Below are 27,484 nucleotides of genomic sequence, written 5' to 3' on the forward strand. Positions count from 1 at the left end.
GCACTGGGTGTACAGATGTATTAGCGCTAGTGGAAAGATGTTTCCATGTAAATTTATTCGGTAAATGATGTATTAAGTTTTCATTGTCTATAATAATCTAGATGATGTGAGCACCTTTTGAACAAGTGTAGGCTTTTTCCCCAGGAGGGTTCTGCAACTCAGTGCAGCAGTGTGCTGCTCTGTCTTCTTGAATATTTTAACCTTGTAACAGGGGAAATTAATGGCTTGATAAACTATATTAATGTTAATCTAATTAGTTAATTAAAATACAGTAAAGTACTGGTATTATTTAAATGAAACATTTACTGTTAATCTAGTTATAACAACTTTTATAACAACTTATATACTTAAAACAACAATGTTCTGTACCTTAGAAATCCTCTTATGAGATATTTCCCAAGTGGTATTTTTGTTACATGTTGTCCCTTACATAATAATATCTATAAGAATATATATATTTTGTATAGTTAATTATATAGTCTGGTCAAGCTGCATCCTTCTTATGATTGTTACAGATTCTTAAGGAGTTCTGACCTCAGGAGCAGCTCCACCTCTGCAGGGGCTCTTCCCACTGCCACAAGAGGTGAAGAGCAGAGGGCAGAGCCCGCAGGTGAGTGCAGAGAGCAGGTGTCCTCAGAGCCTATGGGCTTCCTTCAGGTGTGACCTCTGCTGCCCAGATAAAGAAAATGGATGCAGATGCTCTCACAAAAGCAGTTCCAAGACTTGCAACAAAATCGCATACAAATTGTTATACCCAAGTATGAGCCAGTGGTGGCCATGTGCTGGGTTGGGTAGCGACCAAGAGTTTGTAGTCCGCAGGGAAAAGCAGAAATGCATCGGTAGGTCTGTGCAATTCTTTGCTGCCCAGCGTTAAGCATATGATACACTCAAATGGGTTCAGGAACAGACCAGGCCCATTCATGGAGTTTCAATCCATTGCTGTTTGTTTGAACAGGATTGTCCACATGCTGCTCTGGCTCGTGGCTGATCCAGCTGACGCTGAATCGCTTCTCTCCCTTTTTCAGCTTCCCAAAGTGGCTTATTGGAGCTTGCAAGAGCTGGGTAGGGATGGTGTGGAGCAGAGGGGGTGGCAGCATGACCTCGGGCTGGCTTAAGCCACTGGGGACCTACATCCTCAGAAACTTCAGATCTTCAGATCTGTCTTTCCCAAATGTGTAACGTGTTTATAAATGCACCAGACAAGAAATGTAGCTACAGCTATTCAGACATGTTCTAAAAATAGAGGGAAACATCCCCAACAGAAGTAGATATTCAGAGGTTTTACAGAATAAATCTATAAATCTGATAAGCCAGAAATACCCCTGGTATTTCTGCTGCCAGATCTTAACCCCTTCACCTTCCTCCCCATCCCAAGGTATAGGGTGTTCCTAACAGTAAAAATGTATTTGATATAGGAAGTCTTTACCTCAAATGCTGGAGGTAGCAACGGTTGAAAGATGGTTATTTGGGGTGGGAGAGGGGAGGACTGGTGTTACACTTTAGTGTAACTACAATGCATTTGTTAAAATGTCATCCTGCACAATGTATTAAGTGTTTTCATTCTGTTTGACTTCTTTAGAGCCATGCAGGGAATGTATAACTTGTCTTTAACAGCAAAATTTGCTAGGCAAAATTAACCCGTGGAACAGTCTGCCATGAGATAATGCAAAACCAACCCTACAGGTATTTGGATGTCTAGGATTGCACTGGAGAGGATAAAAGATCATGGTGGGATGTATAATCTCGTGTCTCTGGTGTTATTTGGAAACAGAGGTGAGGAGGAAAATGGCTCTCAGGAAAGCTGCTCCCTGTCCCCTGGGGATTCCTGCAGCTCCCCAGAGAACTCTGCCCTGGGGAGGGAGCGGGCTGACGAGCAGAGCCCTGATCCGCTGCCTCCTTGTCCTCACTGTTAGGAAAACCCAGCTGAAATCCAGTTGTCATCTGGAATACTTTCTTAATCAAAACTCCCCAGAGTGCCCCTGTGGTGAGTAAGGAGGCTCACGTTGAGGATGCTGTCTCTTCTGGGTTGTAGTGACAGAGCTACAGTGGAGGGGAGAGGGTTGGACTTTCCAGGTAAATTGTGGCCATATGGTGGTCTTTAAGGTATACACAGTTTGCAGTCCTGTTAATCAAAAACCTGTGGAAGGTGATCTGAGGTAGTGTTCTAACAAAGTCTAGGCCTGATAACAGAGAGCTGTGCTCTTTAATTAGTCAGTTGTGGGATATTTACATAACCTGCACAGAGCAGGCTGCTAGTTCAATATTGATTTAGCAGAGGAGCTGTGTTCTCTTCCTGTTGGAGCTCTGACTGCAAACATTGTTGCAAGTGGTAGGGAGCAGGTGCTTATTGAGTTTTCTTTGGTTTTAATTTAGAGGCAGTTTAATATGAGGGGCAGGGAATGTTACTATAATCCTTAAGCTTCAAACTAATAAATAAAAGACTTGTTCAAACCAAGTCCTATCCAGTGACACCAAACCTCTCTTAAATCTGACCAAAGTTCAATCAAAGTGGTAAGAGTATATGATGGGGAGATCATGACTGTAGAAAATTGAAGGGGCCTGTTTTTAACGTTGCCTAAAAACAATTTGCAATGTTTATTTTGGAACGGAGGAGGCTCACAGTGCTCCTGTTTTGTATTTGGCTACGTTTTACTCTGACACAGAGCACTGGAGCTGGCTATCGCTTGTCAGCTGAAGATCCTCTCTGCAAATCCCCGTGTGTCAGTCGTCTTTTGTGCTTTAGTGTCTACTGTGACCATATGGACATTTGTTTGACAGGAGTCTCTGACCCTCAAACAGTTTGGTGAGTCATGGAAAGAGTGAACTCACCCGTATAGAGTTTAATCTGTCCTCCTCTGATAGATTTAATTTCCGCGTGACAGGCTCTGCTCAGTTACGTGGTGGTTGACCTGGCTATTGAAACTGAGCAACCAGCAGAGCACTGCTTATGAAAGAATCGTCTCTGTGGATGGAGGACGAACATTAATATTCATGAGCTGTTACTCATTTACACTGATAAATATTAAAACTTCTGTATAACACCCTTAGATCCCCCTCAAGAATAATCGTCTTTTGACAGAAATGCACACACGCAACAGCCACAGTGTGCTTGGTAAAAGCTTTTTGTTCTAAATAATACTGATTTCTTCAAGGGAACAGTATATTTTAATGGCTTTGGTTTTCTGTTTGTAAGCATTTGTCAGGCTTAAGTAGCAATCATTTTCTAATCTGATGATGAGAAGTGAAAGTGGTTCAGCCTGCAAAGTTTGAAGGGTTTACGAATAGTGTGGTCAGATCTAAGATTTTGGTACAGCAGCCTCTGAAATTTGTTTAGTAATTTATATGGTCCTCCCTTAGTACATCAACACATGGATTCGGCAGAGGTGCAAGGGGTTGCCCTATCATTTACGTGTAGTAAGTAATAAATAGAAGACTTAATAGCATGCTGAATATTTGTTGTGGCTGCATTTAAGGTAATAAACCAGGTTGCTGTTGTTGAGGGAGCATTCATGTTGACTATTCCTTGCAGGAGCATTATATGATGCCCTTTGAGCATTGTAGCAATCTTCTCAGGATGGACCCTCCTGTAGCAGTGATGGCCACCTCTCTTCCCTACTGTAATCCAGGTGACTGCACATGCTATTTGGGGAAAAAATAGCTTGTGGAAATTTTAGTGGCTAAAGCTAGCTAATGATGAAATCATCTTTAGTGAAAAAAATACCTTTGTTCTTATGCTTCATGAGCTGCAATGGCTCATTGGTTTATAAGAGGAATTCAGGGTCTGGCTGTGGTCTTTAAATCACTTTGAGAGTGGAGCCTTTGCATGAGGAATTGCTCCTTTCATCTCGTGTGTTACTGTGATTGTTGCGGCTATCCGAGATATCCATGTGCCTACGTGCCCTCCCCTTCTCCAGCAGCTTCTTGGGGACGTGGGGCTGCATAAGTCCCAGGTGAGCGTCCTTCTCTCTGGAGTGCTTTTTTCACCATATCTCCAGGGCAGGAAATGTCCTGGAGATCTCAAAAAACCCCTATTTCTTGTCCCTAAGTTTTCAGGAGGAGTGTAAATACTTGGGGGATGATGGAGGAGGAGCTTCCTGGGGCTGAGCAGCAGAATTTGGATGGCCTGTGTGAATGTAACTACTTGAGTAGAATGGCTTCCCCTCTGGTGGGAGCAGGTGGATGTAGATTGGAGGAGTGAATACTGGCCTCCTGGTTTGACCAGCTGAGTTGAGTTTAAGTTTTTTACAGGTTATAGAGTTCTGAGAGACACAGAACCTCAAAAACTATTATTTAAACAGGTAGAATGTTCATATAACTGTATTAATGAAAGATAGTGGTGGAAGTGTGCCCAAAACTGTTGTTCTCTAACCACATTGTGAGTAAATAAATGGATAAAGTTCAAGAAACAATCTCTAACTGCAAGATGCTTTATTGCTGAGCCTAAGGATTTTCTGCTGAAATAAAGAGGTCCTGAAATAAAAAGCTCACTGGTTCTAAAGGTGGTAATGGGCTCCAGGTATCTAATGAGGAAAGTATTTCTTGTCTGTTTACTAGTACTAAATCTGCTAATATCTGCTTCTCCAGGTCCAGAAACATAGTGTAGTCTGCATTTTCTTGCTCCTCCATCTCTTCTTTTGTTTTCTATAGAGTAGTCATACTCTGAAGAAAAACAAAACAAAACAACACATACCAGACAATAATGTGCTGTTAAGCTTTGAAACCTGTGTGCAATCCCATTGCTTTCTAGTGGATAGTATCAGTGCTATCACAAATTAATGAAAATAGGCACCAACTAGGGCTACATTAACTGAATTGTTATTTCCTTGGTTGATTAGTTGCTCTTATTAAACCATTTACGAAAGAATGGATAGGCAAAATCCTTATGTGAATAAAGAATGGAAAGGCTGTAGTCTCTCCTTGCTTGAAGGAGCAATGCTTATAGAGAAGTTGCTAAAGTCTATGTTTTTGAAAGAGCAATTGATACAAAAAGAAAAGCAAATTAATAGTTGTTAAATGTCCACAATGCTCTTGCAGGAGTTTCGCTTAACCAAGAGCTGAACTCAGGTAAACTAGGACCATCAAATCTACTCCCAAGAATCGTAAATATGAAATAAGGAGCTGCTAAGCTATTCTGATTATGACCATCCTGATTTTTTAAAATACTACGGGAAATCCTGCCTAGCAAAACAGATGCATTTTTAAGACCCAAAGAAACAAATAGAGTTTTCTTCGTTCAAATTATAACATACTGTTTTCTCCCTCTGTGCCTCCAGCTTGATTTCGATTCTCTTTTGGCTTGAAGCTCTTGATATTCTTGAAACTCGTGTTCACAGTAGTTCAGATATTTGACTTCTCTTTCAAAATAATCAAGTACGGTGTCATGCTAGTAACACAATGACAAACAAGGGTCATTAACACACCCAAAGTCACAGAATTATTTTTGATGATCCTAAACAGTATTATTAGTTTATCTGTATTGGGAATACAGATATCTCTAGTTATCTGAATAATTTGCAGCAAGCCAATAGAAGACGGGAATTGAAACCAATTGATTTTGGATACAAATATGCATGGGGTTAAATAATTTTTGTTACATTGACGCTGAGTAGATCATCCTTCAGGAACCTGCAGTGACATAACCAAACCAGTTTAGGTTAGTAATTTCACTAAATCAGTCCAAACCCTCACTGACACAACTTCAGGGACAAAGAAGCCATAAAATGCCATACTTCAGTGTTACAGTATGCATTTATCTGGGATTTTTTTTTTTTCAGTTTTCATTAGTCTCTACAATATATTTCAGTGGATACTTCAGTTAGAATGAACGTAATCTAAATATTAGTGACTGCTCCGGGGTTAATAATTCTGTGCTTTAGTGTAGTTTCAGAACACACATAATCTGGGCAGAAGCAATGTGTTTCGTCATGTTATAGCACTTAGCTCCTGCCTTGCTTTGGAGAGGTTACTTTTACTAAAATGAGGCTGCTGACCTGGTGCTATATTGCTACATGCACACAGCAAACCTTTATGGGATGTTTATAAACTATTTAAGTGCACACATAACTTAAAAATGGGGTAGGACAGGAAGATGATTTTGCAATGTAAAAGTGACAGACTAGGTAGTAGATAAGACTGCTAGGCTGGATGAGGTGAAAACACTAGTTTGATCTTTGATTGGGAGGTGGGGGGAAAGAACAACTGAAAATGTGGAAATAAAGAAAAATTAAAACTGTTTCCATTGCTCTCATGGCCCTTAGGTATAGGTAGTCCTTATTGCAGAAGAGAATGAACAAGGGGTAATGTTAGTAACAGTTTGCAAAATGCGCTTTAACTAAGCTAGAACCAAATACTAAGACGTGTAAATCAAAGTAACAAATTTACAGGAGAAAAACTGATGCAGATGCAGACAAAAAGGTGTAAAGAAAGAGAAACTCAGTATATTTACAGTATCATGCACTATATAGCATTGTTTTAGTGCATGAAACCAGGTGTCGTTTTATGCATGTGGCAAAAAATGCCAAACTCTTTACCGTTTTCATGTAGCCAGGTGTGAGCAGTGGAATTCTGCCAACTGTCACTCAGGTTTCCTTTAGGTACCTCCAATATGAGCTCTGCCCAAAGCCAGCTTTGCTACAGATGATTTTTGTAGAATATAGCCATACTGATCAGAAATTAACTGCCACCCATTTGAAGGCAGGTTTTTCCAGGCAGGCCTGTTTCTATGTTGATGTTGTCAGGATATAGTGTCACAGAGATGGATAAATATTCTTACCAACCTCATTCTCTGAAGGCTGACTTAGTGTCTGGCAGATTTCCAAAACATGCAGTATGCCAAGATCATCAGAAACAGCTAAAAAATGCTGGTTTGCTGAAAGACATTTGACAAAAAAGCATATAAACAATCTAAATTCCACAGTAACACGTACCTCCACCCAAACATGAGCTACAGAGGGTTCACTCTTGTTGTGGTCTTTTTGGTTTATTGTTAACTGCAGCAAAAGTCAGCTGTATTGCTCTCCTGTTTTCTTAACAAATGAAATTCCTCTTAATGTTTGTCTTTTCAACCTTTTTTTAATTAAATATTTTCAGCTGCTTAATGCCATGGTAGTACACTTAGAACTGATGTATGCATTCTTGGATATACAGTGCAGTGTTAGATTAGTGGAGGTATGCATTTATTCTATAAGATGCTCTGTAACAAGATTAGTGTGCCCTGGAGTTGGGCCATTTTGCAAATGGGGTGGCAAAGTAGAGTGCAATCACCATCTACATACGTGAGGTAATCCAGGGGCTGATGAAAGTGATCATTGATTCAGAGATGTTCTGGAACTGAGATGGCTCGTAAGTTTTCTTCAGTAAGTCCCAAATATCTATATTTCCATCATCCCTGCCAATGAAGAAAACTCCCGGTCTTGTTAAGGACCATTTTCCTGCAGTGTATCTTCCTGCAGAGCAGCTTGAGTGAAGGATCGGTCCATTCTTGATTATTTTAAAAAAACCCAACCAAACAAACAACAAAAAAACACAAAAAACCAAAACAATAAAAGATAGACCCAACAATCAAACAGTACTATCCATTCACTACTTCAAACCTCCTGTCATGTGAGAACATTCACAATTTCAATGATCCTATTACAAAAATTATATCAATGGCAAAATTGGTATCACCTTCTGCAGATAAAGAGAATTGTAGGGGAGTAAAAAACCCTGATATCTCACCTGAAGTCTATTAAGGTAATCTGTCTATCTGCTGTTAAAACCTGTGGTCTACAGATTTTGCCAGGTGCAGCTAACCTGGATTCCTAAATGAGAGGAACTGTAAAAAACCCGTCATTTCTTTAACTTCACATGATTAAGAGACTGTGTCCTCAATATGAGTTCTTCAGACCTGTTTATCACACATTGCCTTTATTCTTGGTTTCCATAGCAACAGAAATAATTTATTGAGAAGCTAGTTTGCAAGGTTGGAATTAAATAAGGTCACTTCATTTGCTCTGTAAAAGGCAAGTTTACAAAGCTATTTCTAAAATAGTTTTCTGATGTGAAGAAAAAAATATTTTCTTACACCTAATTTATTTCTAAACTGTGAAGCTTTGTGACTTACAAACATTTCTGAAAATACAGTCTCTGAAGCTATTATAGTTCTGTTTTGTAAATCTACCTATTATTTTACAGCTGTGTTCGAGTAACTTACTGTAACCCCTTCTTTCCAAATGGCAAAAGTTTGTCCTCCAATGCTTAGAATTATGTCTTTAAAAAATGGAGATCTCTGGAGAGTGTTGATAGTTTCAGTGTGGATGGTGTATTTCTGCGTATGCTTCTGACCTAATGGAATGAAAAAGGTAGTTGCTCATAGCTAGTGATCATCTTCATGATGGGAGTTACACAGGAGGAAATGAGCACAGGATCCAGCACAGGCTCCAAAGACACCAGCCTCATTTTTTGGCTCACAAGGTATAGAAATTGCAATTGCCACAGTTCTAGTTACTTCCATGATTTGTGCCAATAGGGACATAGCGATGCAGCTGTGACACTGCAGAGGTTGTCATCAGTGGGACAGACTATAGTAGATGAGCAAGAACTTTAAAAGGACAGAGTATAGGTACAAATATTTTAAAGTCAATGATACATTAAGGTTTAAACAGGTATTGAGAAACTTGAACTTACTAACTTGCTTTTCTGAGTCGCTATCAATTTCCACTTTCCAGTCAGAATAAACAATATCTCCATCCTGTGATGCCAGAAAAATCAAGTGAGTGCTGATGTTAGAGCTTGGTGGCTTATAACAAAGTGACTTGTTTTTAAGCTGGGACTTTACTTAATTATAACCATCATTAAATGCATTATGAGTAAATTAAAACCTAAATTTGCAGCCAATGACTGAAAAAAACACTAAAAATTTCAATCACCATTTTTCAGTTATGTATTGCCAAAACAGCTTTTAATTTCCATGATGTATTTCAGCAGGCCTTCCTGCAGAATTAGCTGCTCCATTTTCCCAGTTCATGCTTTGCTCTAGTATTTGGGGAAAAGGTGACTAGAAGCAAAAAGGTAGCTAGAAGCTAAATTTTCATTTCCATATGAACCCAAAAGTGGGAAAAATTTTGGAATTTTAGATACGTGGGGTAGGTAGAGGGCTATGAATAGCTGGGGCTTCCTGAAGTAGAAATAAGTTGTGGAGGAAACTGTGTTACAAATGTTTTCACCTGGCATTTTGGGAAACAATAAATAATATTACTAATCTTATGGGTTCAGGAATAAGGAAATACTGTTTGGTTCCTGATAGCAGATAGTTAAATTCAACGTATTTTGGAAATGTCTTCTAATTCTGCCCTTGAAGTAAGGGTTCATAATCTACCAAATATTGGAAGGTTTAAAATTATTTTAAGCATGTAGCTAAATGCATTAAAATTGGAGTAAAATGTGGCATGTCCAGACAGATCTTTTTAGTTAACTCCTGAAGAAAACATGCATATCCATACATTTGTGAAAACACTGTTGTTTTATTTTTCAGTCTTTTGGATATCTTGGATCAACATTTTCACTAGTAATTTATTATTGTCACTTACTTCAGTTCCAACAAGGAGGTCAGTGGAGATACTCTCTAGCACTTTCACATTTTTGCTTGAAGTACTCCTCTCTCTATACAGGCTCTGTTTGGCAGGTACGTCTAGTGTGTAAGGTACAGAACTGCTCTTTTTGTATTCAATACATGTCACACTTTGAATACCAATATCTTTAAGAAATCTTTTTCCCCAGATAAATTTAGCTACATAACGTTTTGTTGCTCAGCTTTCATTATGTATTATAGATACTGAAATATAAGCTTATTAAAAACATTTTCCCCAATATGGTGTAATAAAAATGTTACCTGAGGTTTTGTACTGACAGTGCAGTTCCCTGAAACTAATTCTAACGGGACTGTACTCTGCGTTGGTATCATTTTCACACAGGTTTATCTGTTCAGAAAAAAATGCATTTGCTAAGTCATTTTGTCAGAGCTTTGAGGTACAAGACTAAATGACTTTCTGCTGTAATGAAACAGATCTTTGTAGTGTCTTTGTAATATTCCATGAACAGTATTTGCTGCCTCATGGGCAAACACAGAGAAAATGTAAAGCCGTGGTTTCTCTTGTGTTAACCTTTCCGTTTAAGGATTTTGCTATGTTTCTAGCAAAAGAACCACTCCAGTGGTCATGCTGGTTCAACAACTTTACCAGCTGCAGCTATTCTGAGCAGCACAGATCAGCAGGTCCAAAATTTATATATATATATATGTATATATATTTACTTACCAGTTTTTTTTACCTAACATTACTTTTTTCACAAACTGCTATGACCATTTTCGTCAGACTCGCTGTTGGGTTGCCAGTAATTATGGTTCTGTTGACCATGGCCATGTTTCACAGTTTGGGAACCCCTGAGATAGCACAGCAGTTAAAAAGGCTGACAGGAACTTACACTGTTAATACTTTCGCACTTACTGCAGTTTTTAAGAAACAGTTATGCTGTTTCTTGTGAGTTAGCTTTTCAAAATGTGTTTTCTTGAACTCTCAGAGGAACATTGAAGCTTTTTATTTCATAATCATAAATAAATTCACAAGGAACTCACAATTTACTGGAAAAAATAAAGAGTTGTGAAGCAAAAGAAAACATTCCTATGGAGTTCTGGCCATATCTACAGTTTGGCTTGATCCTTCTATGCTATAATTTTCTACAGTACCTGTACGAGAGGTTTCCAGCAGAGATCTAGATGCTTAGAAGTATCTGGAACATCAAGAGGCATACCAAAAACGTCCTCCTCTTTTAATTTCTCAGATGAAGGTTTCATGGCTGGATTATCCCAAAATAATATTGAGCTGCAAAAAGATTCTGTAATGTTATTCCCTGTTTCTGTGTCAAAGTCAGATGCAGCTTTCCACACGTTTTAAAGTTGCTATTTTTTTTTTTAGCTTTTCATCTTCTAACTTAACATAGCAGACAAATGCTAGATACTTAATTGCTTCTTTTGTAAATGATGGCATATATTCCTTTTTTTACCATTTCATCAGTTCTTACCCGTACCAAAGCAGCTAGAGAGCATCTGTACAGTTTGCTTATGGAAAGTTACTGGGTGAAGTTCCTGGCACTACCTGGGTGAAATTCCTGAAGGCTACAAGAACTGGACAGAAGAACTCTGTAGCAGGTAAACTAGTAATTCAAATGGAACCTGATTCGCAGTTCTTGTGTGTAACAATTCATTTGCTGACATTCAAGGCAAACGGTTCCACTCACTTGAATCTGTCATTCCACCGGAGTTTTCAGCCCTCTGCTTGTTCCTGTTGCTCTACTCTGGTCATTCATTCACAGATTCGATATAGACAATGATAATTTTCCTCATTGCTGACATCTCTTTCCCTTTTCTACCAGGAGTTGCTCAGGGACCTGTGCCCTTCAAGGATGACATTACAGTGACTTCCCTGCTCTTACTTTAGGTGAATACTTTTAATCTGGAGCCCTGGTGTGTGAGTAGTTTAAATTATTTCTTCCGTGTGCATTAGCTGCATTACACTGTAAACTTATTATCAACTGCATTTGCAATCATTCTTCTGACTTAATTCTTTGAAATCTTCTCTGTATTTGACTAGGGAAAATAACTTCATATCATTACCACATTCTGCTCTCTCTGACCCTCCTTTTGATGTAACTAGCAAATACATGGTTGAGCCCAGCCATGCAGCCTTGAAGCCTTAAGCCTTTTGTCATCGTGAAAGCTAAGCAATTATTTCCACTTTTTGCATTCTGTCCTCCTGTCAGTCTTTCACACAGGATAATATTTGGTCATAACCATCATGACTATTCAGTCCACAAAAGAGGAGATTCATACAAAATATTTTTTCCAGCTAAGTCTCCAAGTTTAAATATTGTTTACAGTATTTCTGTGGCCTCAAAATCTTAACAGCTTTTTGTGGAAGTTACAAAATCAATGTAAGTGTGGGGGTGTGGCTCTGCAGGCCAATGTATGTGTGACCAACAGTCTTAAAGTATAAGCAGAATATAAACCTATACATATCAGGTTTTTCAGTTAGTGAACCCTTAATGCTGTTACTGTAAAGGGCTTAAGTGGCCAAGTACTTGATATGTTTGTCTTCTGCATACAGAATTTCAGCTATTCAGGATAGGCTGATAGGAATCAAGAAGTGCACTAGTTAAATCATTGAATATGCTCCATAAAGCTTTCCAAAGGGAACTGGAAGACGCCTTGTAGGGTAGGTATGGTATATACCAATCAGGGGAGCAGGTTACAAGCTGCACAGAAGTTTCAGCTCTGTTTTCAGAAGTTGCATCCATTTGGTTGTCCTAAAAATAACAGTAAAAATAATTACAGAGGGAGAAGACAATCAGAGACAGAAATTATACTCTGCTAAGTACGTACTTCAACATATAAAGTGGGCTTCTCGAAATTAAGTAACTGTTTCTGCTTGGGTAAGGTTTGAAAATCAGGACTTACTAACTTGTTGTTATAAAGTCAAGCTATTTTAGAAATGCACTTCAAGTGAACCGATACTGGCTTTGCCTCCTAAATACCTAAAATTCTAAATTAAGTAAGCAGGATAAACACGTGCTGGCACCACTGCAAGTCAGGCCCTCTTTAAGTTGCCATGTTTGTAACATTTTCATCCAGCTTAACCAAAGAGCAAATCATTGATAAATTTATCTCAAACAGTTAAGTGTAGTGGGGGGATATCTCTTTGCCAAGTTTACACCATGGGTCATCTCTCTTAAATTATTACTCAGCTAGACCACACTGCAGGATGGTAGTGGTGCCTTCAAATGTTTATTATTAACAGTTTGGTTTGTGTATGTGGGGTTCTGCAGGTTTTACAGTACTTATTATTTACCAAGAGTTATTTTTTCATACCAAATTTATTTTAATTTATTCAGAAAAATAAAGGAAAGGTGTCAGAGGGAGGGGAACAAGTGATTATAGGCTAAGCCCTGACCCAATATAATTTCCAGTATATGCAAAACATATATATTTTGGCTAAAACTACACTTATCAACCATGTGGCAAAGTTTCAGCTACATTTTTTTTTTCTTTTTAGGACAAATCCTACTCTTATTTTCATTCATGAGTTGCCTACTTGGAGCCCAAATTATAGTCTCACATCCGTGCAAAGCTGAATTAAGTTCTGGATATAACTTTGAATATTTTTTCATTGATATGTAATAATAAACTGCTGATTTTAGGAACAGTGCCATAAAGACCACAATGCTGTGCAAATGCTGACACACATTCCCACATTCCATGTTTATATAACAAAAAGTATGTGCTAGTACATGTTGCTAAATATTGAGTAAGTGATTCCTTTGTCAGTGTTATTTATCAAGCATGAGTTTCCTCTATCTGTTATCCTAGATGAATATAAAACCAGCTTTCTGAGCCTAAACTTTGGCCAAAAAAACTCCACCCAAACAACCAAACCCACAACAGCATTCTGCTGTCCAATCCCTTTCTTCATGTTTACATCTGGTACCAATTCGTATCCATGGGTACCACTGTAGCATGATGTAATAATGAACAGCTGTATCAGCTTTCTTGTTATGATATACGTGCACCCTTTTCCCTACTTTTCTGGTAATATTGCTGAGGACTGCGCTATTTATGAAGTCTTAAAAATTTGTTTTCAAATAAAACATAAACCTTTTAAAGATCATTTGCAGTACTTTGGTAGTAAATGAGCATCCAATACTCATATAATAGCGTTGGACCCTTTAACTACATAGACCCTAAGTACTATGGAGCTTTAAAACCATCAGAGAAAATGTGAATTTTGAGTACACAGGCAGTGCCTAGAAGAATTAACGTAACTACAATAACACCATTCTTGGGTGCCTAGATATTTAGGTAATTGAAATTATTTTTCTGAATTCTTCTTGGCAGGCTAGGTTGCTCGTAGTATAAATTCAATATATTTTAGATATGGAAGGCTTATTGTAATTTTGAATTACAATGTTCAGTAAAGTTACAGATTTTTTTCCCCGGTATAAGCAGATTCATATCACACTGAGAACACAGCACAGTTGTAAAGCACAATGAACAGGACAAGTGGCACTGGATTATTTAATATTTAGAAAACGCAGTGAGAAATAATGAACGCTATTACAAATAATTGAATTTTTAATATTTTATCTTGAGTTTACATTGAGTTTATTTCTGAAGTAGATTAGGAAAACAATAAAAAGAAGAAAAGTGAATCTTTAAACTCACCTCCGAATAATCTGGTAGCCAATGTATATCTGTTACCGGTTTTTCATGACTATCCTGTATGGAAGAGACTGCACAGCATCTCACTAGGGGTGGCTCTGTGCTACTCTGCGGGACTTGCATAAGTGATGGCTAGAAATGTTTTAAAAAGAGATATCTTAGTGTATTTCCAAAATACAATAGTAGACCTGTCAAAGAAAAAAGGTTATTTTACATGATGTTAATGCTTATTCACATATTTCAGATCAGTTTATAGAACTTTCTAGGAGTCTAATACCTTCTCTTTGGTAAAAAAATGGAAAGCATCAAAACAGGTCTTTGGATATGAAGCTCTAAAAAGAATTCCAACGTGCCTCCACATGCACGCACACATTCACTTAAGTTATTAGTTGTTAAATTATTAGTTCTCCTCTGCTCTTAGGTCTCTCTTCTGCTTATCCCCTTTATAGTCACCTTCCCCTGAAATCTGCTTCTCATCTTCCAAGCTACCTTTTTTCTGTCCCTAAACCTCCAGAATAATTTTCAATATTATATCCAGCAACAAATGCTCTATGTATTTGATAGGTTTCATAAACCAAGAGTGGAGTATATGCTGGTGCCCATTAAAGAACACTCTTATTGAAGCCAAAGTCTGCACAAAATACAGTAAAGCTATTTAAGCTGGACCAGTCAGGTAGAAATTATATTGTGATAATGGGTTTATTTCATGAACTCATCAGGTTTCTTATCGTTTCTAGTCTCTCATTGCAAAGATTATCTACTCCTCTGTTTTTGAGTTAGGACACCTTCACCCATTTTTCCCCACAGACATATAGATGCACTGCAATTTATTTAGAATGGAAACATTCACCATATTAACAGCTGTTATCTCAGTTCCATCAGCAACAGGTTTTACATTTTGCAGCTTTTCTTCATGTTGAGAAATATCCCACAGTACAACCTGCAATGAGAAATTAGTATATTACAAATTATTTCATCCTTTATATTAATACACATTTCTTCAAATACAATTCATGAAGGTTTGGGGAAAATAAGAAATTCACTGTCTGCTCTAGAATTTATGAAGTCATTAAAGTATTGCCTCTTCAGTCTGATGCAATCAGCTGAAAGGCTACACTTGTCTTTATAGCTTGACCTATTTATCAGTGCTACAAAGAAGCACCGTACAGTAATGGTTCAGCTATGGAATAACCAGGCATAACTTCAGTACAGGATCAGGGAATTTCTGGGACTCCCGACATCTGTATTGTGACACTACATGTTATTACAGACGCTGAGTACATCCCTTCACCCTTATTTTTACACTGTAAGAAAATACATAAATATCCTATTTTGTTCTTAAACAGGGAATTAATACTTGTCCGTTGATGCAGCCACCAGCAATGATACTGGGATCACTTGGACTGAACTGAAAGCAGCAAATGTCTTCAGGACACTCCAACACTAACTAGAAAGAAGAAAAACAAAGTAGTTGAGAAATGCAGTCACATTGATTGTCTGTTCTCTTGTTATTTAAGTACTTGGCATATTTAAAAGTCCTGATTAAATACCTGAGGGTGGGTAGGGTCAAAAGAACACCAAAAAAGTATTACTGGCTGTTGCAGCAATGATTTATCAGAAAGGTTAACTCGCTCTTCATAAGACAGCCGCCCTCTTGTTGACACCGCTATAATCCCTGATTGAGAGAGAAGATTAATTTTCTCAGAAGAGACAATTCAAGTCTCAACATGCTGTTAATTATTGTGACTTACATTTATACTTTCTGAATACAGTACAGAAAAAAAAAATCCCAACATGTATTTATATTTTTCTTTTTAAAGATGAAATTTGAGGAAATTATTTTTTTTACTTAAAATTCAGTTATTTAACCATGAGTCATAGAACCTAAGTTCTGCCACTACTCTTTAATGATGTAATACTACACCTGAGATGATGTGACAGGCATATAGTCCTGGCCATCCATCAAGAAATCAAATCTTTTGCAGCCGAACTAACTTCGTACGCAGGCTACAGTGTTGGCTATTAGTATGCTGTGCAGTTAGGACATTCATATAGAACTTAATTGTGCCTGTAAGCCTGGCTGTGTAGAGCAACACTCCATGGCAAGGAGCAGGAGGAGACATTCAGTGTGCTTGGTGATGTCTGCGTCCCGTTGTGGCTGTGACATTCCTCACAAGTATTGTGGATGCTACAGGACCAGCTGTGGGGAGAAGAGCAGGGGGGTGCAGGGCCACCAGCAGGACCTGGCGCTGTTGCAGCCCCGCTTAGGTGAGCCTCAGAAGGGAGAAATTGCCCTTTACTGTCATCTTCAATTCTACATTGGTGTGAGGGACTTTGCATGGCCTGTCTGAACTCTACACAGAATTTAACTGGCTCATTTTTTACTTTGTCTCAAATAATCAAGTCAGACGGACATATTAAATGGGTTTTGGTTTGTTTTTAAATGTAGAAGCTGATAATTTTATGAAAGATGCATGTTTTATAGCTGTTATATAATACATGTTGTTCAAGCCTCAAATCAGTATTTTAACCACATTACCAGAAATGGTTGGATGCCAGCAAAAGCAGCTAATAGTCCTGTCCTTGAAGTAGTGTAGATCTGTAAATGATTGATATGCTTTAAGATAAACATGTGGCTTGCCACCAGAACTGCTTTCCTCTTCTGTTAGGGCCTTCCAGTCATCAAAAAAAGCATTCATAATTTCATTTTGCTGCAATGCAATTTCCATTCTGTTTTGTGGAAAGAATAGTTAACACTTTCAATAATCCAGATGTGACTACTCAGCAATAGAATTACAAATATGTCTGTAAAGAGGCAGCTTTTGTTTTACACAAAATTATGACAACAGTAGGAAAAAAAAGTATTAATTCCTCAGCGATGCATCACTGTACGTAAACCCTCTTCTATTTAAATGTAACTAATTGTACCAATAATTTAACTTCTGTATGGATCAAGTACAGTGCAGTTGTCCAGTTCTTGTGCACAAGGCATCAGTAAGTGGGACTTGTCCCATGACCAAGGGCTGTAGGACAGCACCTCCGCTCTTCTGCATAAGCCTCTGCTGGAGTGAGCAGTGTTTGCTTGCTCAGAAAGATGTATCACTATCAACTTCAGCAGTTCAAATATCTATTTAAACCAACGTTCATATTTGTATGGCATAGAGTTTATAGAAACAACTTGATATTTGTTAATATTAAAATAATAAGAAAAAAAAGTATACAGAGACAAACAAAATCAGAATTTGACCAGACCAATGGTCCACTCAGATGAGAGTTCTTGCATGTATTCTGTACAATTTTGGGTAGCCTTAAATGTGTATTGCTGCAGTAATTTTACCTTAAATGTACTGATGTAAGAAATTCTTTCAGCTTCCCAGATGACAGACTCTCTTCTTTTTCTTCATTTGACAATTCTATAGGAAAATACTGTGTGGCTGCATTTCTTGGATAGGTCCTAACCAGTTGGAGTAAATTTGAATGTGAGTACATATAGAAAAAATTTCAAAGACAGAAACCCATGTAACGTGTAAAATGAAAAGCTAAGTATATTCTGTTTTTTCAAGAAACTCTTTGGAAAAGAGCAAAGAAGAAAGATGCAACCTGTTCTCTTAATCAGTTTGTAACTCAGTCACTCCAGAGAGTGGAGTTAATTTACATAACCTTAGTTGAGATCAGAAACAGTGCATAGCTTAATAAATAAGCTGATAAATATCTTCTCACACTTACCATGTTGTCTGAGTAATAGCTTCTCTTAGTTTTGGAACCATTTGTATGCCCACATCTTTTTCGAGCATTTTAATACTGAAAGATTTGTCTTGATAGGACGTACATTCAAGGTAACTGTCTTTTACATGTGAAGCATTCTTATCAGTAAATGTAATTGGTGCACCAAACTTCCTGCGTACTCGAGAAATCCTATACTTAATCTGAAAAAGAGATATTTCTGCAGTTAGCAGAGGAGAAAGTTTTTTGAAAGTTCATTCTGTAAAACTGCAGCATTTATATAATTGTGGATTTAGTTCTATTCATGATTTCTGTGCTGAGTTTACCTATATTTCTGCATTTTGAAAATATGAAGTGCTCATATGAATAACCTACATATGTAACAGAAGACAGGTTTGTATTTATGAAACAAGAAGTTGCCTTTAAGTAACGTTTTGGATTACTGTTAGTAGGATAAGCGAATTACATTTTCTAATTCATGCAATATCAAAACTGCACCTTTCATTAAATGATTGATTTGCAGGAGGTCTTGTGTGATACTGCATTGGATTTCCAAGACTTTTTAGCCCTTCCCTCCTAGTGCAATTCGCCACTGTGGGTGAGGTATTTCCATTTCCCTTGAAGTGCCTGGGGAGAGAAAAGTACCCCGAAGAGGATCCACAAAAATTTGAATGAGGAGTTTCCTTATAGTGGAAACTAAGAAGGAAGAAGGGACGTGGCTTGTCTTCTGCCCTCAAAGAGAGGCAGGCACTTGATTTCAGGCAGTAGAGAGGTATTGCTTTGTCCTGGATGCGCAGCCAAGTACTTTTCCCAGCACCTCCCACAGAAGCAGAAGGGAAGGCAGCTGAGAATACTTCTGAGTGCACCTTGCCAGCAAGGTAAGAGTACAGAATACTCGGACTGTGAATGTGGGTTAAATTTAATGACTGTAGATTAGCTTTAGAACAATCAGACACCTTTTTAATTATAAGCAAGATGTCCATTTGCTGAGAAGTATCAAAATGTAGCCAGTCTTCCCTGAACAGGGATTTAGGTATGGAGTAAAAATCACTGATTGGTAGTTAGATGCTTGGAGATGCACTACACATCACAAGTTAGGTGACAGCTGTGAGTGGATCTACTTTTTGCATGTATAATTTTCTCAGTATAATCTGTAGATGCAGTTAATCAAATATGTCCCTCAGTAAAGTCAGCTTGTAATACCTATAGTTGAAAACATTGATTCCGAAGTAGAGAGGCCTTAAAGGTGTTGTGTGCGACTTAAATGCCTTTCATACAATGAAGCAGAGTTCACTGGGCTCCATGGAGACAGAATTAGGTCCTTAGAATATGATTACAATGATTCAACTTGTAATCTGGCCGGATTGTAAATTGAGCAAAAAGTGGCAGACGTGCTAATGACCAAAGATGATCAGGACTTTTGAATTTACAGTTTAAAAAGCAGATACATCCAATGTAGTCTCACATGCCTTATTTGCAGGATTTAAAGAGAACAGAGTTGTTAGAGAAAAATAGAGAAAGTAGAGAAATAGCTCAACTTTTAACAAAAACTCAAACTCCTGAAGAAACTTTTTTTTTAGCAACTCTGTTCTCTTTAAAATTTCTCTTTTTTTGTTTTCTTAGAAGACCCCAAGGAAAACTAGGATTGCAATTTGCAGTTTTCTGACTTTTTTTTCTTAAGGAACTTAAAATAATTTTTAAAAAATATTTATTTTTATGGTTAACATCTGTTGATTCTGACCTTTGTAATAGTCTCTTTAACAGATTCTTCTTCTACTTCCTTTTCACTGCCAAGAGAAACCCAAGGTTTGTGGACAGGAGGCTTATAAGGCTGGACTTCCAAAGTTTCCTCTTCACTTTCTTCTTCTTTTTCATCATCGTCTCTTTTTTCTTCTACAGTTTCTGGAGGCTGTGACATCAAACAGTGAGAAATGGTACTTTAAAAAAAAAATTTAATTAAATGTAAGTATTAACTAGAAACCCACTTTTTCACCCTTTATTCACACATTCTTCTGTCTCTGTACACAGTGCTGCTGGGTACAATTGGGTTAGGTCCCATTCATTCATTTGTGCATTAGAATTCTCCAATAAACGTTACATATTTAATATTTAACTGCTAAAGAGAGATTCTCTTGAAAGTAAATCACCGTTATATAAAAAGAATTTATAGTGATCTTCCACATTAGGCCCTCCTGCCTGGAATTGCAGTTTGCTTCTCTATTAATTGTTACTTCTCCTGATGCTGGTGACAAACTCATCTTGAAAATTTATATAATCTACCCATAAACCTTCTCCTATGATGCAAAGCACAAGGGGAAATTTTCTGTGTATCTAGAGTTATTCAGAACTCAGTAACATTTTAAAGTATGATTTGAATAACATATACATACATATTGTGAAAAATAATATTTATTTGAAGATGCCCAATATGTTGTAATCTTCTATTTTTATGTCTGTCTTAGAAACCTGGGTCTTGGCAGAGTAAATTAAGGCTTTTGCAGCAATAGGGGTTATACTGGCCCTCTGAAGTAAACTACAAAAATTTTATTCAGTCTTTCTCAATATGAAAGATATTTTTACAGTGATGAATGTATTTTTCCAGTGTCAGATTAACCTTTAGAGAAACAGTCTGGCACGACAAGCCCATCAGATGCTTACGAATACAGTACCATTCCTGAAGTACATGTTTGAGACAAGACTCTCAAGTATTTTCGTAGGTAGAACAATGCTGTGGTGTACTTGGATTCTCTTACCTTCAGAAGGTCTTCCTTGGCTTCCTCAGAAGCAACCAAGTAAAAATTCTGTCCGTACTGGAACTTTGCATCAAAAACTACCAAAAGTTCTTCCCCTGGATATTCCTGTTTTAAGTAAAACAATTAGTGGAAAACTGAGAGCAAATAACATACAAAACAGACATGAACCTGTGACTGGCAAAGCTACCACTAGTGTAAATTCAGTATCTTTGTTTAATCTTGTGGTCCTAACAGAGAATTCCGTGTGCTAATTGAAAAGAACAGATTGATTTTATTTTGTAATAAAAATATGCCTGAGACAAAACTAATCTTTTCATATAGAGAACAGAAAATAAACTATTTTAATGATTCTCAACAAAAAGGCTGTGAATTAGAGGAAGCCAAAATATATGAAGCTCTGCCAGTGCACAGAATCAAAACTAATAATATTTACATTACTTTTAGCATATTTTAAATCTGAAATTAGTAAAAAAAAAAAAAGTGCATGGTGATCCTGGAGAAACTTTGAGTTGACAGTGGTCTGTGACCTATACAGCCTTTGGATATTACAGCATTAGTGTATTTACGGAGTCAAACAAGGACAGGCTTTATCATTGAAAGAATATGTACTCTGAGAGCACAAAGTCTTAAAGTGAGAATGAAATAAGTTACGTACTAGGATAATTTTTTTGACAGGGTGGAAGTCAGAAACTGTAGCTCTTGTTTTCATGTCCTGAATGATGTCCTCTTTTTTAATAAGTTTGAAACAATTTTCTTCTGTGACATCTTCATCAGCTCGGCAATTAAAAATTTCTTGGGTCTTTGTAGTGAAAACTAAAGGAAAGATTTCTGGGTGACCTGTGAAAGAAAGCAAAACTGCTTGATAAACAAATATCAGAGTGTTGCATAAACATAACCATACACTTCAACTCTGGGCCTTTACTGTTGCCTAGCAGAATGCCTTTGAATCTCTCAAGTTAGTTTTTGCTATTTTGGAAGGCATGGAATACAAATTATATTACATTTTGTTAATCTTGGAAAAGACTCTATCTAACATTTCCTACTTAATGCATACATTATTCCTAGTATGAGGGTTTTTTCCTCTTGATCAGCAGGTGATTAAGAGCTTTAGTGAAGAGTCATGAATGGACATTAGGGACACTACTGCATGGCTCTGATTTAAGAGAGTACTTGAATAAATATACTGTAGTCCTTCCCTGTAGAGCAGTGTCATATTAAGCCAGTGTTTAATCTAGATGAGGCTTCCATACCCTCCCAAATAAGGATGCTTTTCTGATTTTGGACTTTCGTCTTCCTCTCATCGAGTTCAGAGTACAGTTGAGTCTATTGCTCTCTAAGCAAGTGAGACTAAAGCAAGGTCGCTAAGATTCAAGCCAGATATTTATTTTCAGCTTTGCTGGAGAATACGTAGCTGTTGTTTTCTACGCACATGACCTCTGTTAGCTTCATCCATGTTAATTCAGAACAAGCTATTTCTTACCCTAGCTCCAGTACCGTTACCCTCACTGGTTTCAGTGAGGCTGCGTGCAGTTAGTCACCCGTCAACTGCGCTTTGCAAACACTCAATCTGAGGATAATACACCATGCTTCTTGGAAAGTGTGTGTCAGCTGTCTGTACGTGACACTGGTCCTTCCCATAGTACACGTTCTGCCTTCCAGCTTACACAACAGCTATACGTGACTGAGATCACTATAGGCCCAGCTAGCTGAATCCTGCCACCCGAGAGACTCTTTTCTTCCTTTGCAATACTGCCATGATGAGCAGGCTTGTGCTCAGTGTCTCTGCTCGCGGGTAAGGACATTCTTCTTGAAGGCCAGTACTTTTGTCTGAGAAGGCTTACAGATGTTCACTCTGAATGTTCATCTTTTCAGTAAACTGGAAAGCGTAAGAGATTCAGGGACATGTATACATGGGATTTTTCTGTACTGACATGGACTGGCTTTTGTGATCATAGCTAATACTTTCTACCATCTTTGTTTCATTATCTTTTCGTAGTTTGAGTTATTTAATATTTTATGGTTTCCCAGCACCTGTGGTATATTTCTCTTTGTGTATGCCTTAAATTAAAGTTGATATATCTAAAATTATTACGTTGACCAGCTGGCTCAGCATGTTTTAAGAAGCCATCTCTAACCTAAGCCAACAAGGACTGACAAAAAGATAAATCCTTAATCTCTATCATTCGGGAAGCTAAATCTCTGCATAAGCCTATCACATAATACATAATGTTTGATGAATCTGACGTTTATCCTTTAAAATCTTTCAGTGCTGCTCATCCAATGCATCTACTCTGCTATAATCATCCAGTAAAATTAATGATATGCATGATGCTTCTGGTACATCCTGCGCTATACCAGGTATGATTTACTTAGTATTCAGTAGTTATTTTGTAGTGTACACAATCCATTGGTAGCATGCACAGTCCCTTAGTTCACTTTCTTCACAAATTGTAGTCAATATTGCACGACTTTCCTTTTTGATATGAGATTTCCAGGATTTCTCTGTGGATGCTTCCAAAAAATACAGAATTGTGGGGATGTTGATTGAGAAAGACCTCTGAAAGTCATCTGGTCCAAACTCATGGTTGGTAACACCAAACCAAGTCAGGTCTCGTTTATCTTCTGGATTCCCTGTGCTTGCCTTTTTGACATCTATTCTCTGTAGCTAATAAGGCCACGAGCTAGATTCTTCTTTTGCTTATCAATTTGGCTATGAGACCAGGTGCAGAAAAAAGTGTTTATTCCAGGATGATTTGAAACATTTAATCCTTTTAAGGAACTGCAAAAGTTGATCTGCAGTGCTCCCAGGTCACCCTAGCCCAAGGGTGTGATGCCTCATTGGAATGTCATGGGGAAGCAGACTCAAACCCTAGTACAAACTGCAACACTGCAGATATATTTTACTTTTTGAGATATTGGAGGAAAAAAACTAGACCTCCTTTTGCAAATTAAGTTCTGTAGGATAGAAAGAGGATAAAAACCCAGAGCTGCACACCAAAACAGAATGCAACTTCCACCCTCTGCTGTGCACAGCTGGCTCACAGGACAGAACGGACAGGAGAGCAAAGGAACAAGAAATTTGTACATGTCCCAGTTTTCAGAGTTAGTTATGTGGCTCATGCAATTAGGGGGGATAAAACCTACAGAAAATTTATAAACATAATTTGCTGATTCTTATGTTTGTTTGTTTGTTTGTTTTCATAATATTATTCCCATGGCTCAAATAACTTAAAGTAAGCCCAAACAATTAGATTTTTTTTTTAGATACACCGGAAGTCCTAACCAGGAGTGACCGTTGTTTATTCAATAAGCTTGTATGACGTTATTTTTTAAAATGCTGAATCACAAATGCTAATGCTAAAAAAAAATCCTTTCAAAGATGTGTAGGCTTCAATATCAAATGAAACAATACAAGCATGCATTAAATTTAAGCAAAAATACAATAGGCATTGTTATGAGAGGAGAAGAGTAGGACAGATAGTCTAAGTGTATTTTTTTCAATGCTTTATTGCTATAAGTCCATGTTTAGAAACAAAGTAATGATCAGAATTAAAATATGCACATTGTTTTAGTCTAAAGGACTGAAATTCTATATTATGGAATACTAAAACAGATTCTCTGCTATAGAATGTACATAATAGATATAGATATATCTATCTATATAGAAGATATAGACTGTAAATAATAGATTCTATAATATAACATAAGCAGCATTGTTTTTTCTAATAGTAAATTGTACTCATTTGTAACACTCAACAGCTCTTAGTGTTATAAGCACTTCACAAAGGACCAAGAAGCTCTAAGAGAGGTGAGAACACTTGCAGGTCTTATGCTAAGGAGTCACCATGCAGACACTTTAAATCCTGCACAGACAGTGGCTGCACACAGCAGCTTTATTTTCCTGCTTTTAGCAGCGCGATTCTAGCAAGATTAGATATTACGGCTCTAACCTTATTTGCCACTAGGTGGAGGTAAAATTCTCTCTTACTGACTAAACTAAGCATGTCAAGGAACACCAAAACCCCATTTTTTTTTAAAGTAACACTTTCATAATCTGCGGGACCACATACTGTCCATTTTCATTAATTGCAGCTTAGGCATTTTGTTGGTGCTAATCAGAGTACAATTTTCACTTCCACACGTGTGCTCAAAGGGTTATGGAGGAAGACAAGTGATTTATGATTTCTTAAAAAATTACCTAGTTTGTGTATTCCTAGTTTGCCACATTGTTTTAGCTTTCAGCAACAAAAGCCGTAGTGTTAAAAGCCAATTAATAAGATAACCCTTTGGGTTGTTCCTATAAAGCACAAATCAGGTCAGAAGAAAATCCAACCAGAAATGTGGAAAAAAAAAATATTAATGTTTGGTGTTTAAGAAAAAAGAATATATTTCAATTCAAATAATTCCATATTTCAGGTCTTAACTGCGGCCACACTCAAGACTGCACTTTTCTTGTATATAAGCCAAAAGAAATGCTTGATATCTTGTGACTTTTAAATGGCAGGGTTTTTTCCCCTACAAAGCAAAAGATGTTAATCAACATCTATTGATAACTATGATTAAAAACTGCAAGTGATAGGCTAAAGTCGTCTTCTCACCAGATTTCATAATGATTTGACAAAGACCAAAGATGAAAAAATGATAAAAATATTTCAAGTTTTTCTTTCAATTGCTTAACTGTTACTAAATGCCAACATTTTGCACCTTATAATTATGTTGTGATGCTTTTTATTTCCCCTCATCCCAGCTACTCTCAACACAAGATAAAAACATCTTCTCCAAACCCATCCCCGTTTCAGCATTCCTTGCTGCACTGCCTACTACTCAGAGTGGTACTGTAAGCACTACTGTAATAGCTGCATTTCTTCATACTTCCTAATCTTTCTCATTCATAAAAAAAATCTTTCCTTTTTTTTCCCTGGCATTAGTAACACTGGAGCTTCAAAATGCTTAAAGTATTCCAAAGCTTTTACCTTAAAGCCCAGTCATCGTAGCACTTACCTATACTAGCCATAGAAAGATCGGCTTCATCGTTTTTATCTGAAATGTAATGATATGATGTTATCAGTAATTTTTCTTCCTAACAAAGTAACTATAAATATACAGTCCTTTCCTTATTTGGGCAATATTTAAAATCTCTCAATAGATTTAAAACTAAACTCTGAAGAGGAAACAAAAATAATTTCTATTCTGTTCAAATTTAACACAAGAAATGAGTGAAGCCTTTTAGAATAGGTCTGTATCTTCAGGGTGTGTTAGCATATTTTGAAACTACGGCGATTTGAAACTCATTTTTATTCTGAGCAGGTGGTCTGCGCGAGAGAGAAGCTGTAAGAAATTGGTCATCTTGTGGTGCACGCTGCAGTTTCCATGGTTGAAAAGGGCACTGGCTGCCACCTGCCAGCACCTGCTGGGGCAGTTACCGTGCGAACCATGCCCTGTGAGGAGGGGACAGACGGGACAGGTTCGCTGGCACCAGAGCGCAGAAGCACAGGCCGGTGTGCTGGCAGGGGCGCAGGTTCGTTCTGGGTGCCCGGGTGCTGAGAGGGGGTCTGCAAACCTCGCAGCGAGGCAGGGCAGGAGAGATCAGCGCTAATGTGCAGAACGTTCTCTGCGGCACAACAGCTGTTAATCTGCTGGGAGGGAAAAGGTGATTAAGGGCCAAAAGCAACTTCAGGAAGGTAGCTGTCGTGGCAGAAAGAATAATCCATGAAACAAAACAGAGAAAACCCAAGCGAGAGTACATTCCCACCTTTTCTGAGAATGTGCATTAATCACCGGAAAAAAATATTTGTATATAGCAAAGGCTCATTAGCCTTACACTCCATTAACTTTACACTTTATAAATTATGTGAGACAGTATCTCAGCATACCTCAGAAAAAAATGCAATAAAATGCTCTGGAAAATCAAACTGCAAGAGCTCTATTATTGTACCTTTATTTACAATGTGATCCTGAGCACTTGAACTCCTGTTTCTGGGGGCACCTCTCTCTGCCTGATGCTCTCTTTCTGGACTGTTAGCTTTTGTGAATCTCACCACTTTATATATATAACCTTCCCAATTTCCCATTCAATACTGTTGTTACAACACCATAAACTATTACATCTAAAGTACCAAGACAAAGTGTAAATATTGCAATGTAGCTTTGTTATGTTCCACATATTGGTTACAAAACCATAATCAGTAATTGCAGATGTCTCAGCTATTTATACGAAATAGCATACTCTAATTTATCTCACGTTTACTTAAATGTATGGGCCCAAAACAATTAAGGTAGCTGTCACATGAGACCAGATTACTGCTTGTTTCACTGCTGCTGTACCTTACATACCGAGCTCTGTTCGTTTTCCTTTTGAGGATTCCTTAGCTTTTTTCCCACCTTTCTGTTTCTTTGCTGAGGTTTTTTTCGAGGACATTTTTTGAGATTTCTCTAGAGAAAGATACATACCGTCAATAAACTTAAAACAGGCAACCGAATGTACCATGTATAAGTGAAAATTTGGTCCACGACTCTATGTAGTTTATCCTTATAGTAATATTTTCATACGCAGCCAAAAGGTATGTTCCATAGTTTTAAATAATAAACAGTATTTTGTGTGATATGTAAGAGTACTTTTTCTGTACATATGTAATATGTACATATGTAATATGTACTTCTTCTGTCCTGGGTGATTAAGTATGGAAACTGATTACCCCGAAGGTTGAATTAGAACAGAAAGCTAAGGAACTGAGCTATAGCGGGAATAGTGCAGGTGAAA

General features: G+C 37.6%; 1 protein-coding gene across 1 annotated transcript; it reads right to left on the bottom strand.

Moving 5' to 3' along the window:
- Positions 1 to 4,440: 4,440 nt before the first annotated feature.
- On the bottom strand, positions 4,441 to 27,142 carry DNAI3 (dynein axonemal intermediate chain 3). The gene is made up of 22 exons (XM_065656977.1): positions 27,058 to 27,142; positions 25,726 to 25,764; positions 21,380 to 21,561; positions 20,725 to 20,829; positions 19,713 to 19,880; positions 17,975 to 18,174; positions 17,586 to 17,702; positions 16,788 to 16,978; positions 15,799 to 15,923; positions 15,606 to 15,695; positions 15,099 to 15,188; positions 14,252 to 14,380; positions 12,266 to 12,339; positions 10,724 to 10,859; positions 9,872 to 9,959; positions 9,570 to 9,670; positions 8,668 to 8,731; positions 8,195 to 8,325; positions 7,275 to 7,479; positions 6,777 to 6,868; positions 5,246 to 5,383; positions 4,441 to 4,641 (listed from the first exon to the last, which is right to left on the bottom strand). The coding sequence occupies exons 1-22, from the start codon at positions 27,140 to 27,142 to the stop codon at positions 4,441 to 4,443; spliced, it is 2,751 nt and encodes a 916-aa protein (XP_065513049.1).
- Positions 27,143 to 27,484: the final 342 nt, after the last annotated feature.

Source organism: Caloenas nicobarica, chromosome Z (assembly GCF_036013445.1).
Source record: "Caloenas nicobarica isolate bCalNic1 chromosome Z, bCalNic1.hap1, whole genome shotgun sequence".
Lineage (NCBI taxonomy): Eukaryota > Metazoa > Chordata > Aves > Columbiformes > Columbidae > Caloenas > Caloenas nicobarica.

Bases quoted from the DNA above. Each gene is read 5' to 3' on its own strand.
- DNAI3 (XM_065656977.1), bottom strand. From the start codon at position 27,142: ATGTCCTCGAAAAAAACCTCAGCAAAGAAACAGAAAGGTGGGAAAAAA. The intron at 25,765-27,057 runs GTATGTAAGGTA...ATTACATTTCAG, and splicing joins AGGAAAACGAACAGAGCTCG to ATAAAAACGATGAAGCCGAT. The intron at 15,924-16,787 runs GTAATGTGGTTA...TCTCTCAATCAG, and splicing joins CTGGCATCCAACCATTTCTG to GGATTATAGCGGTGTCAACA.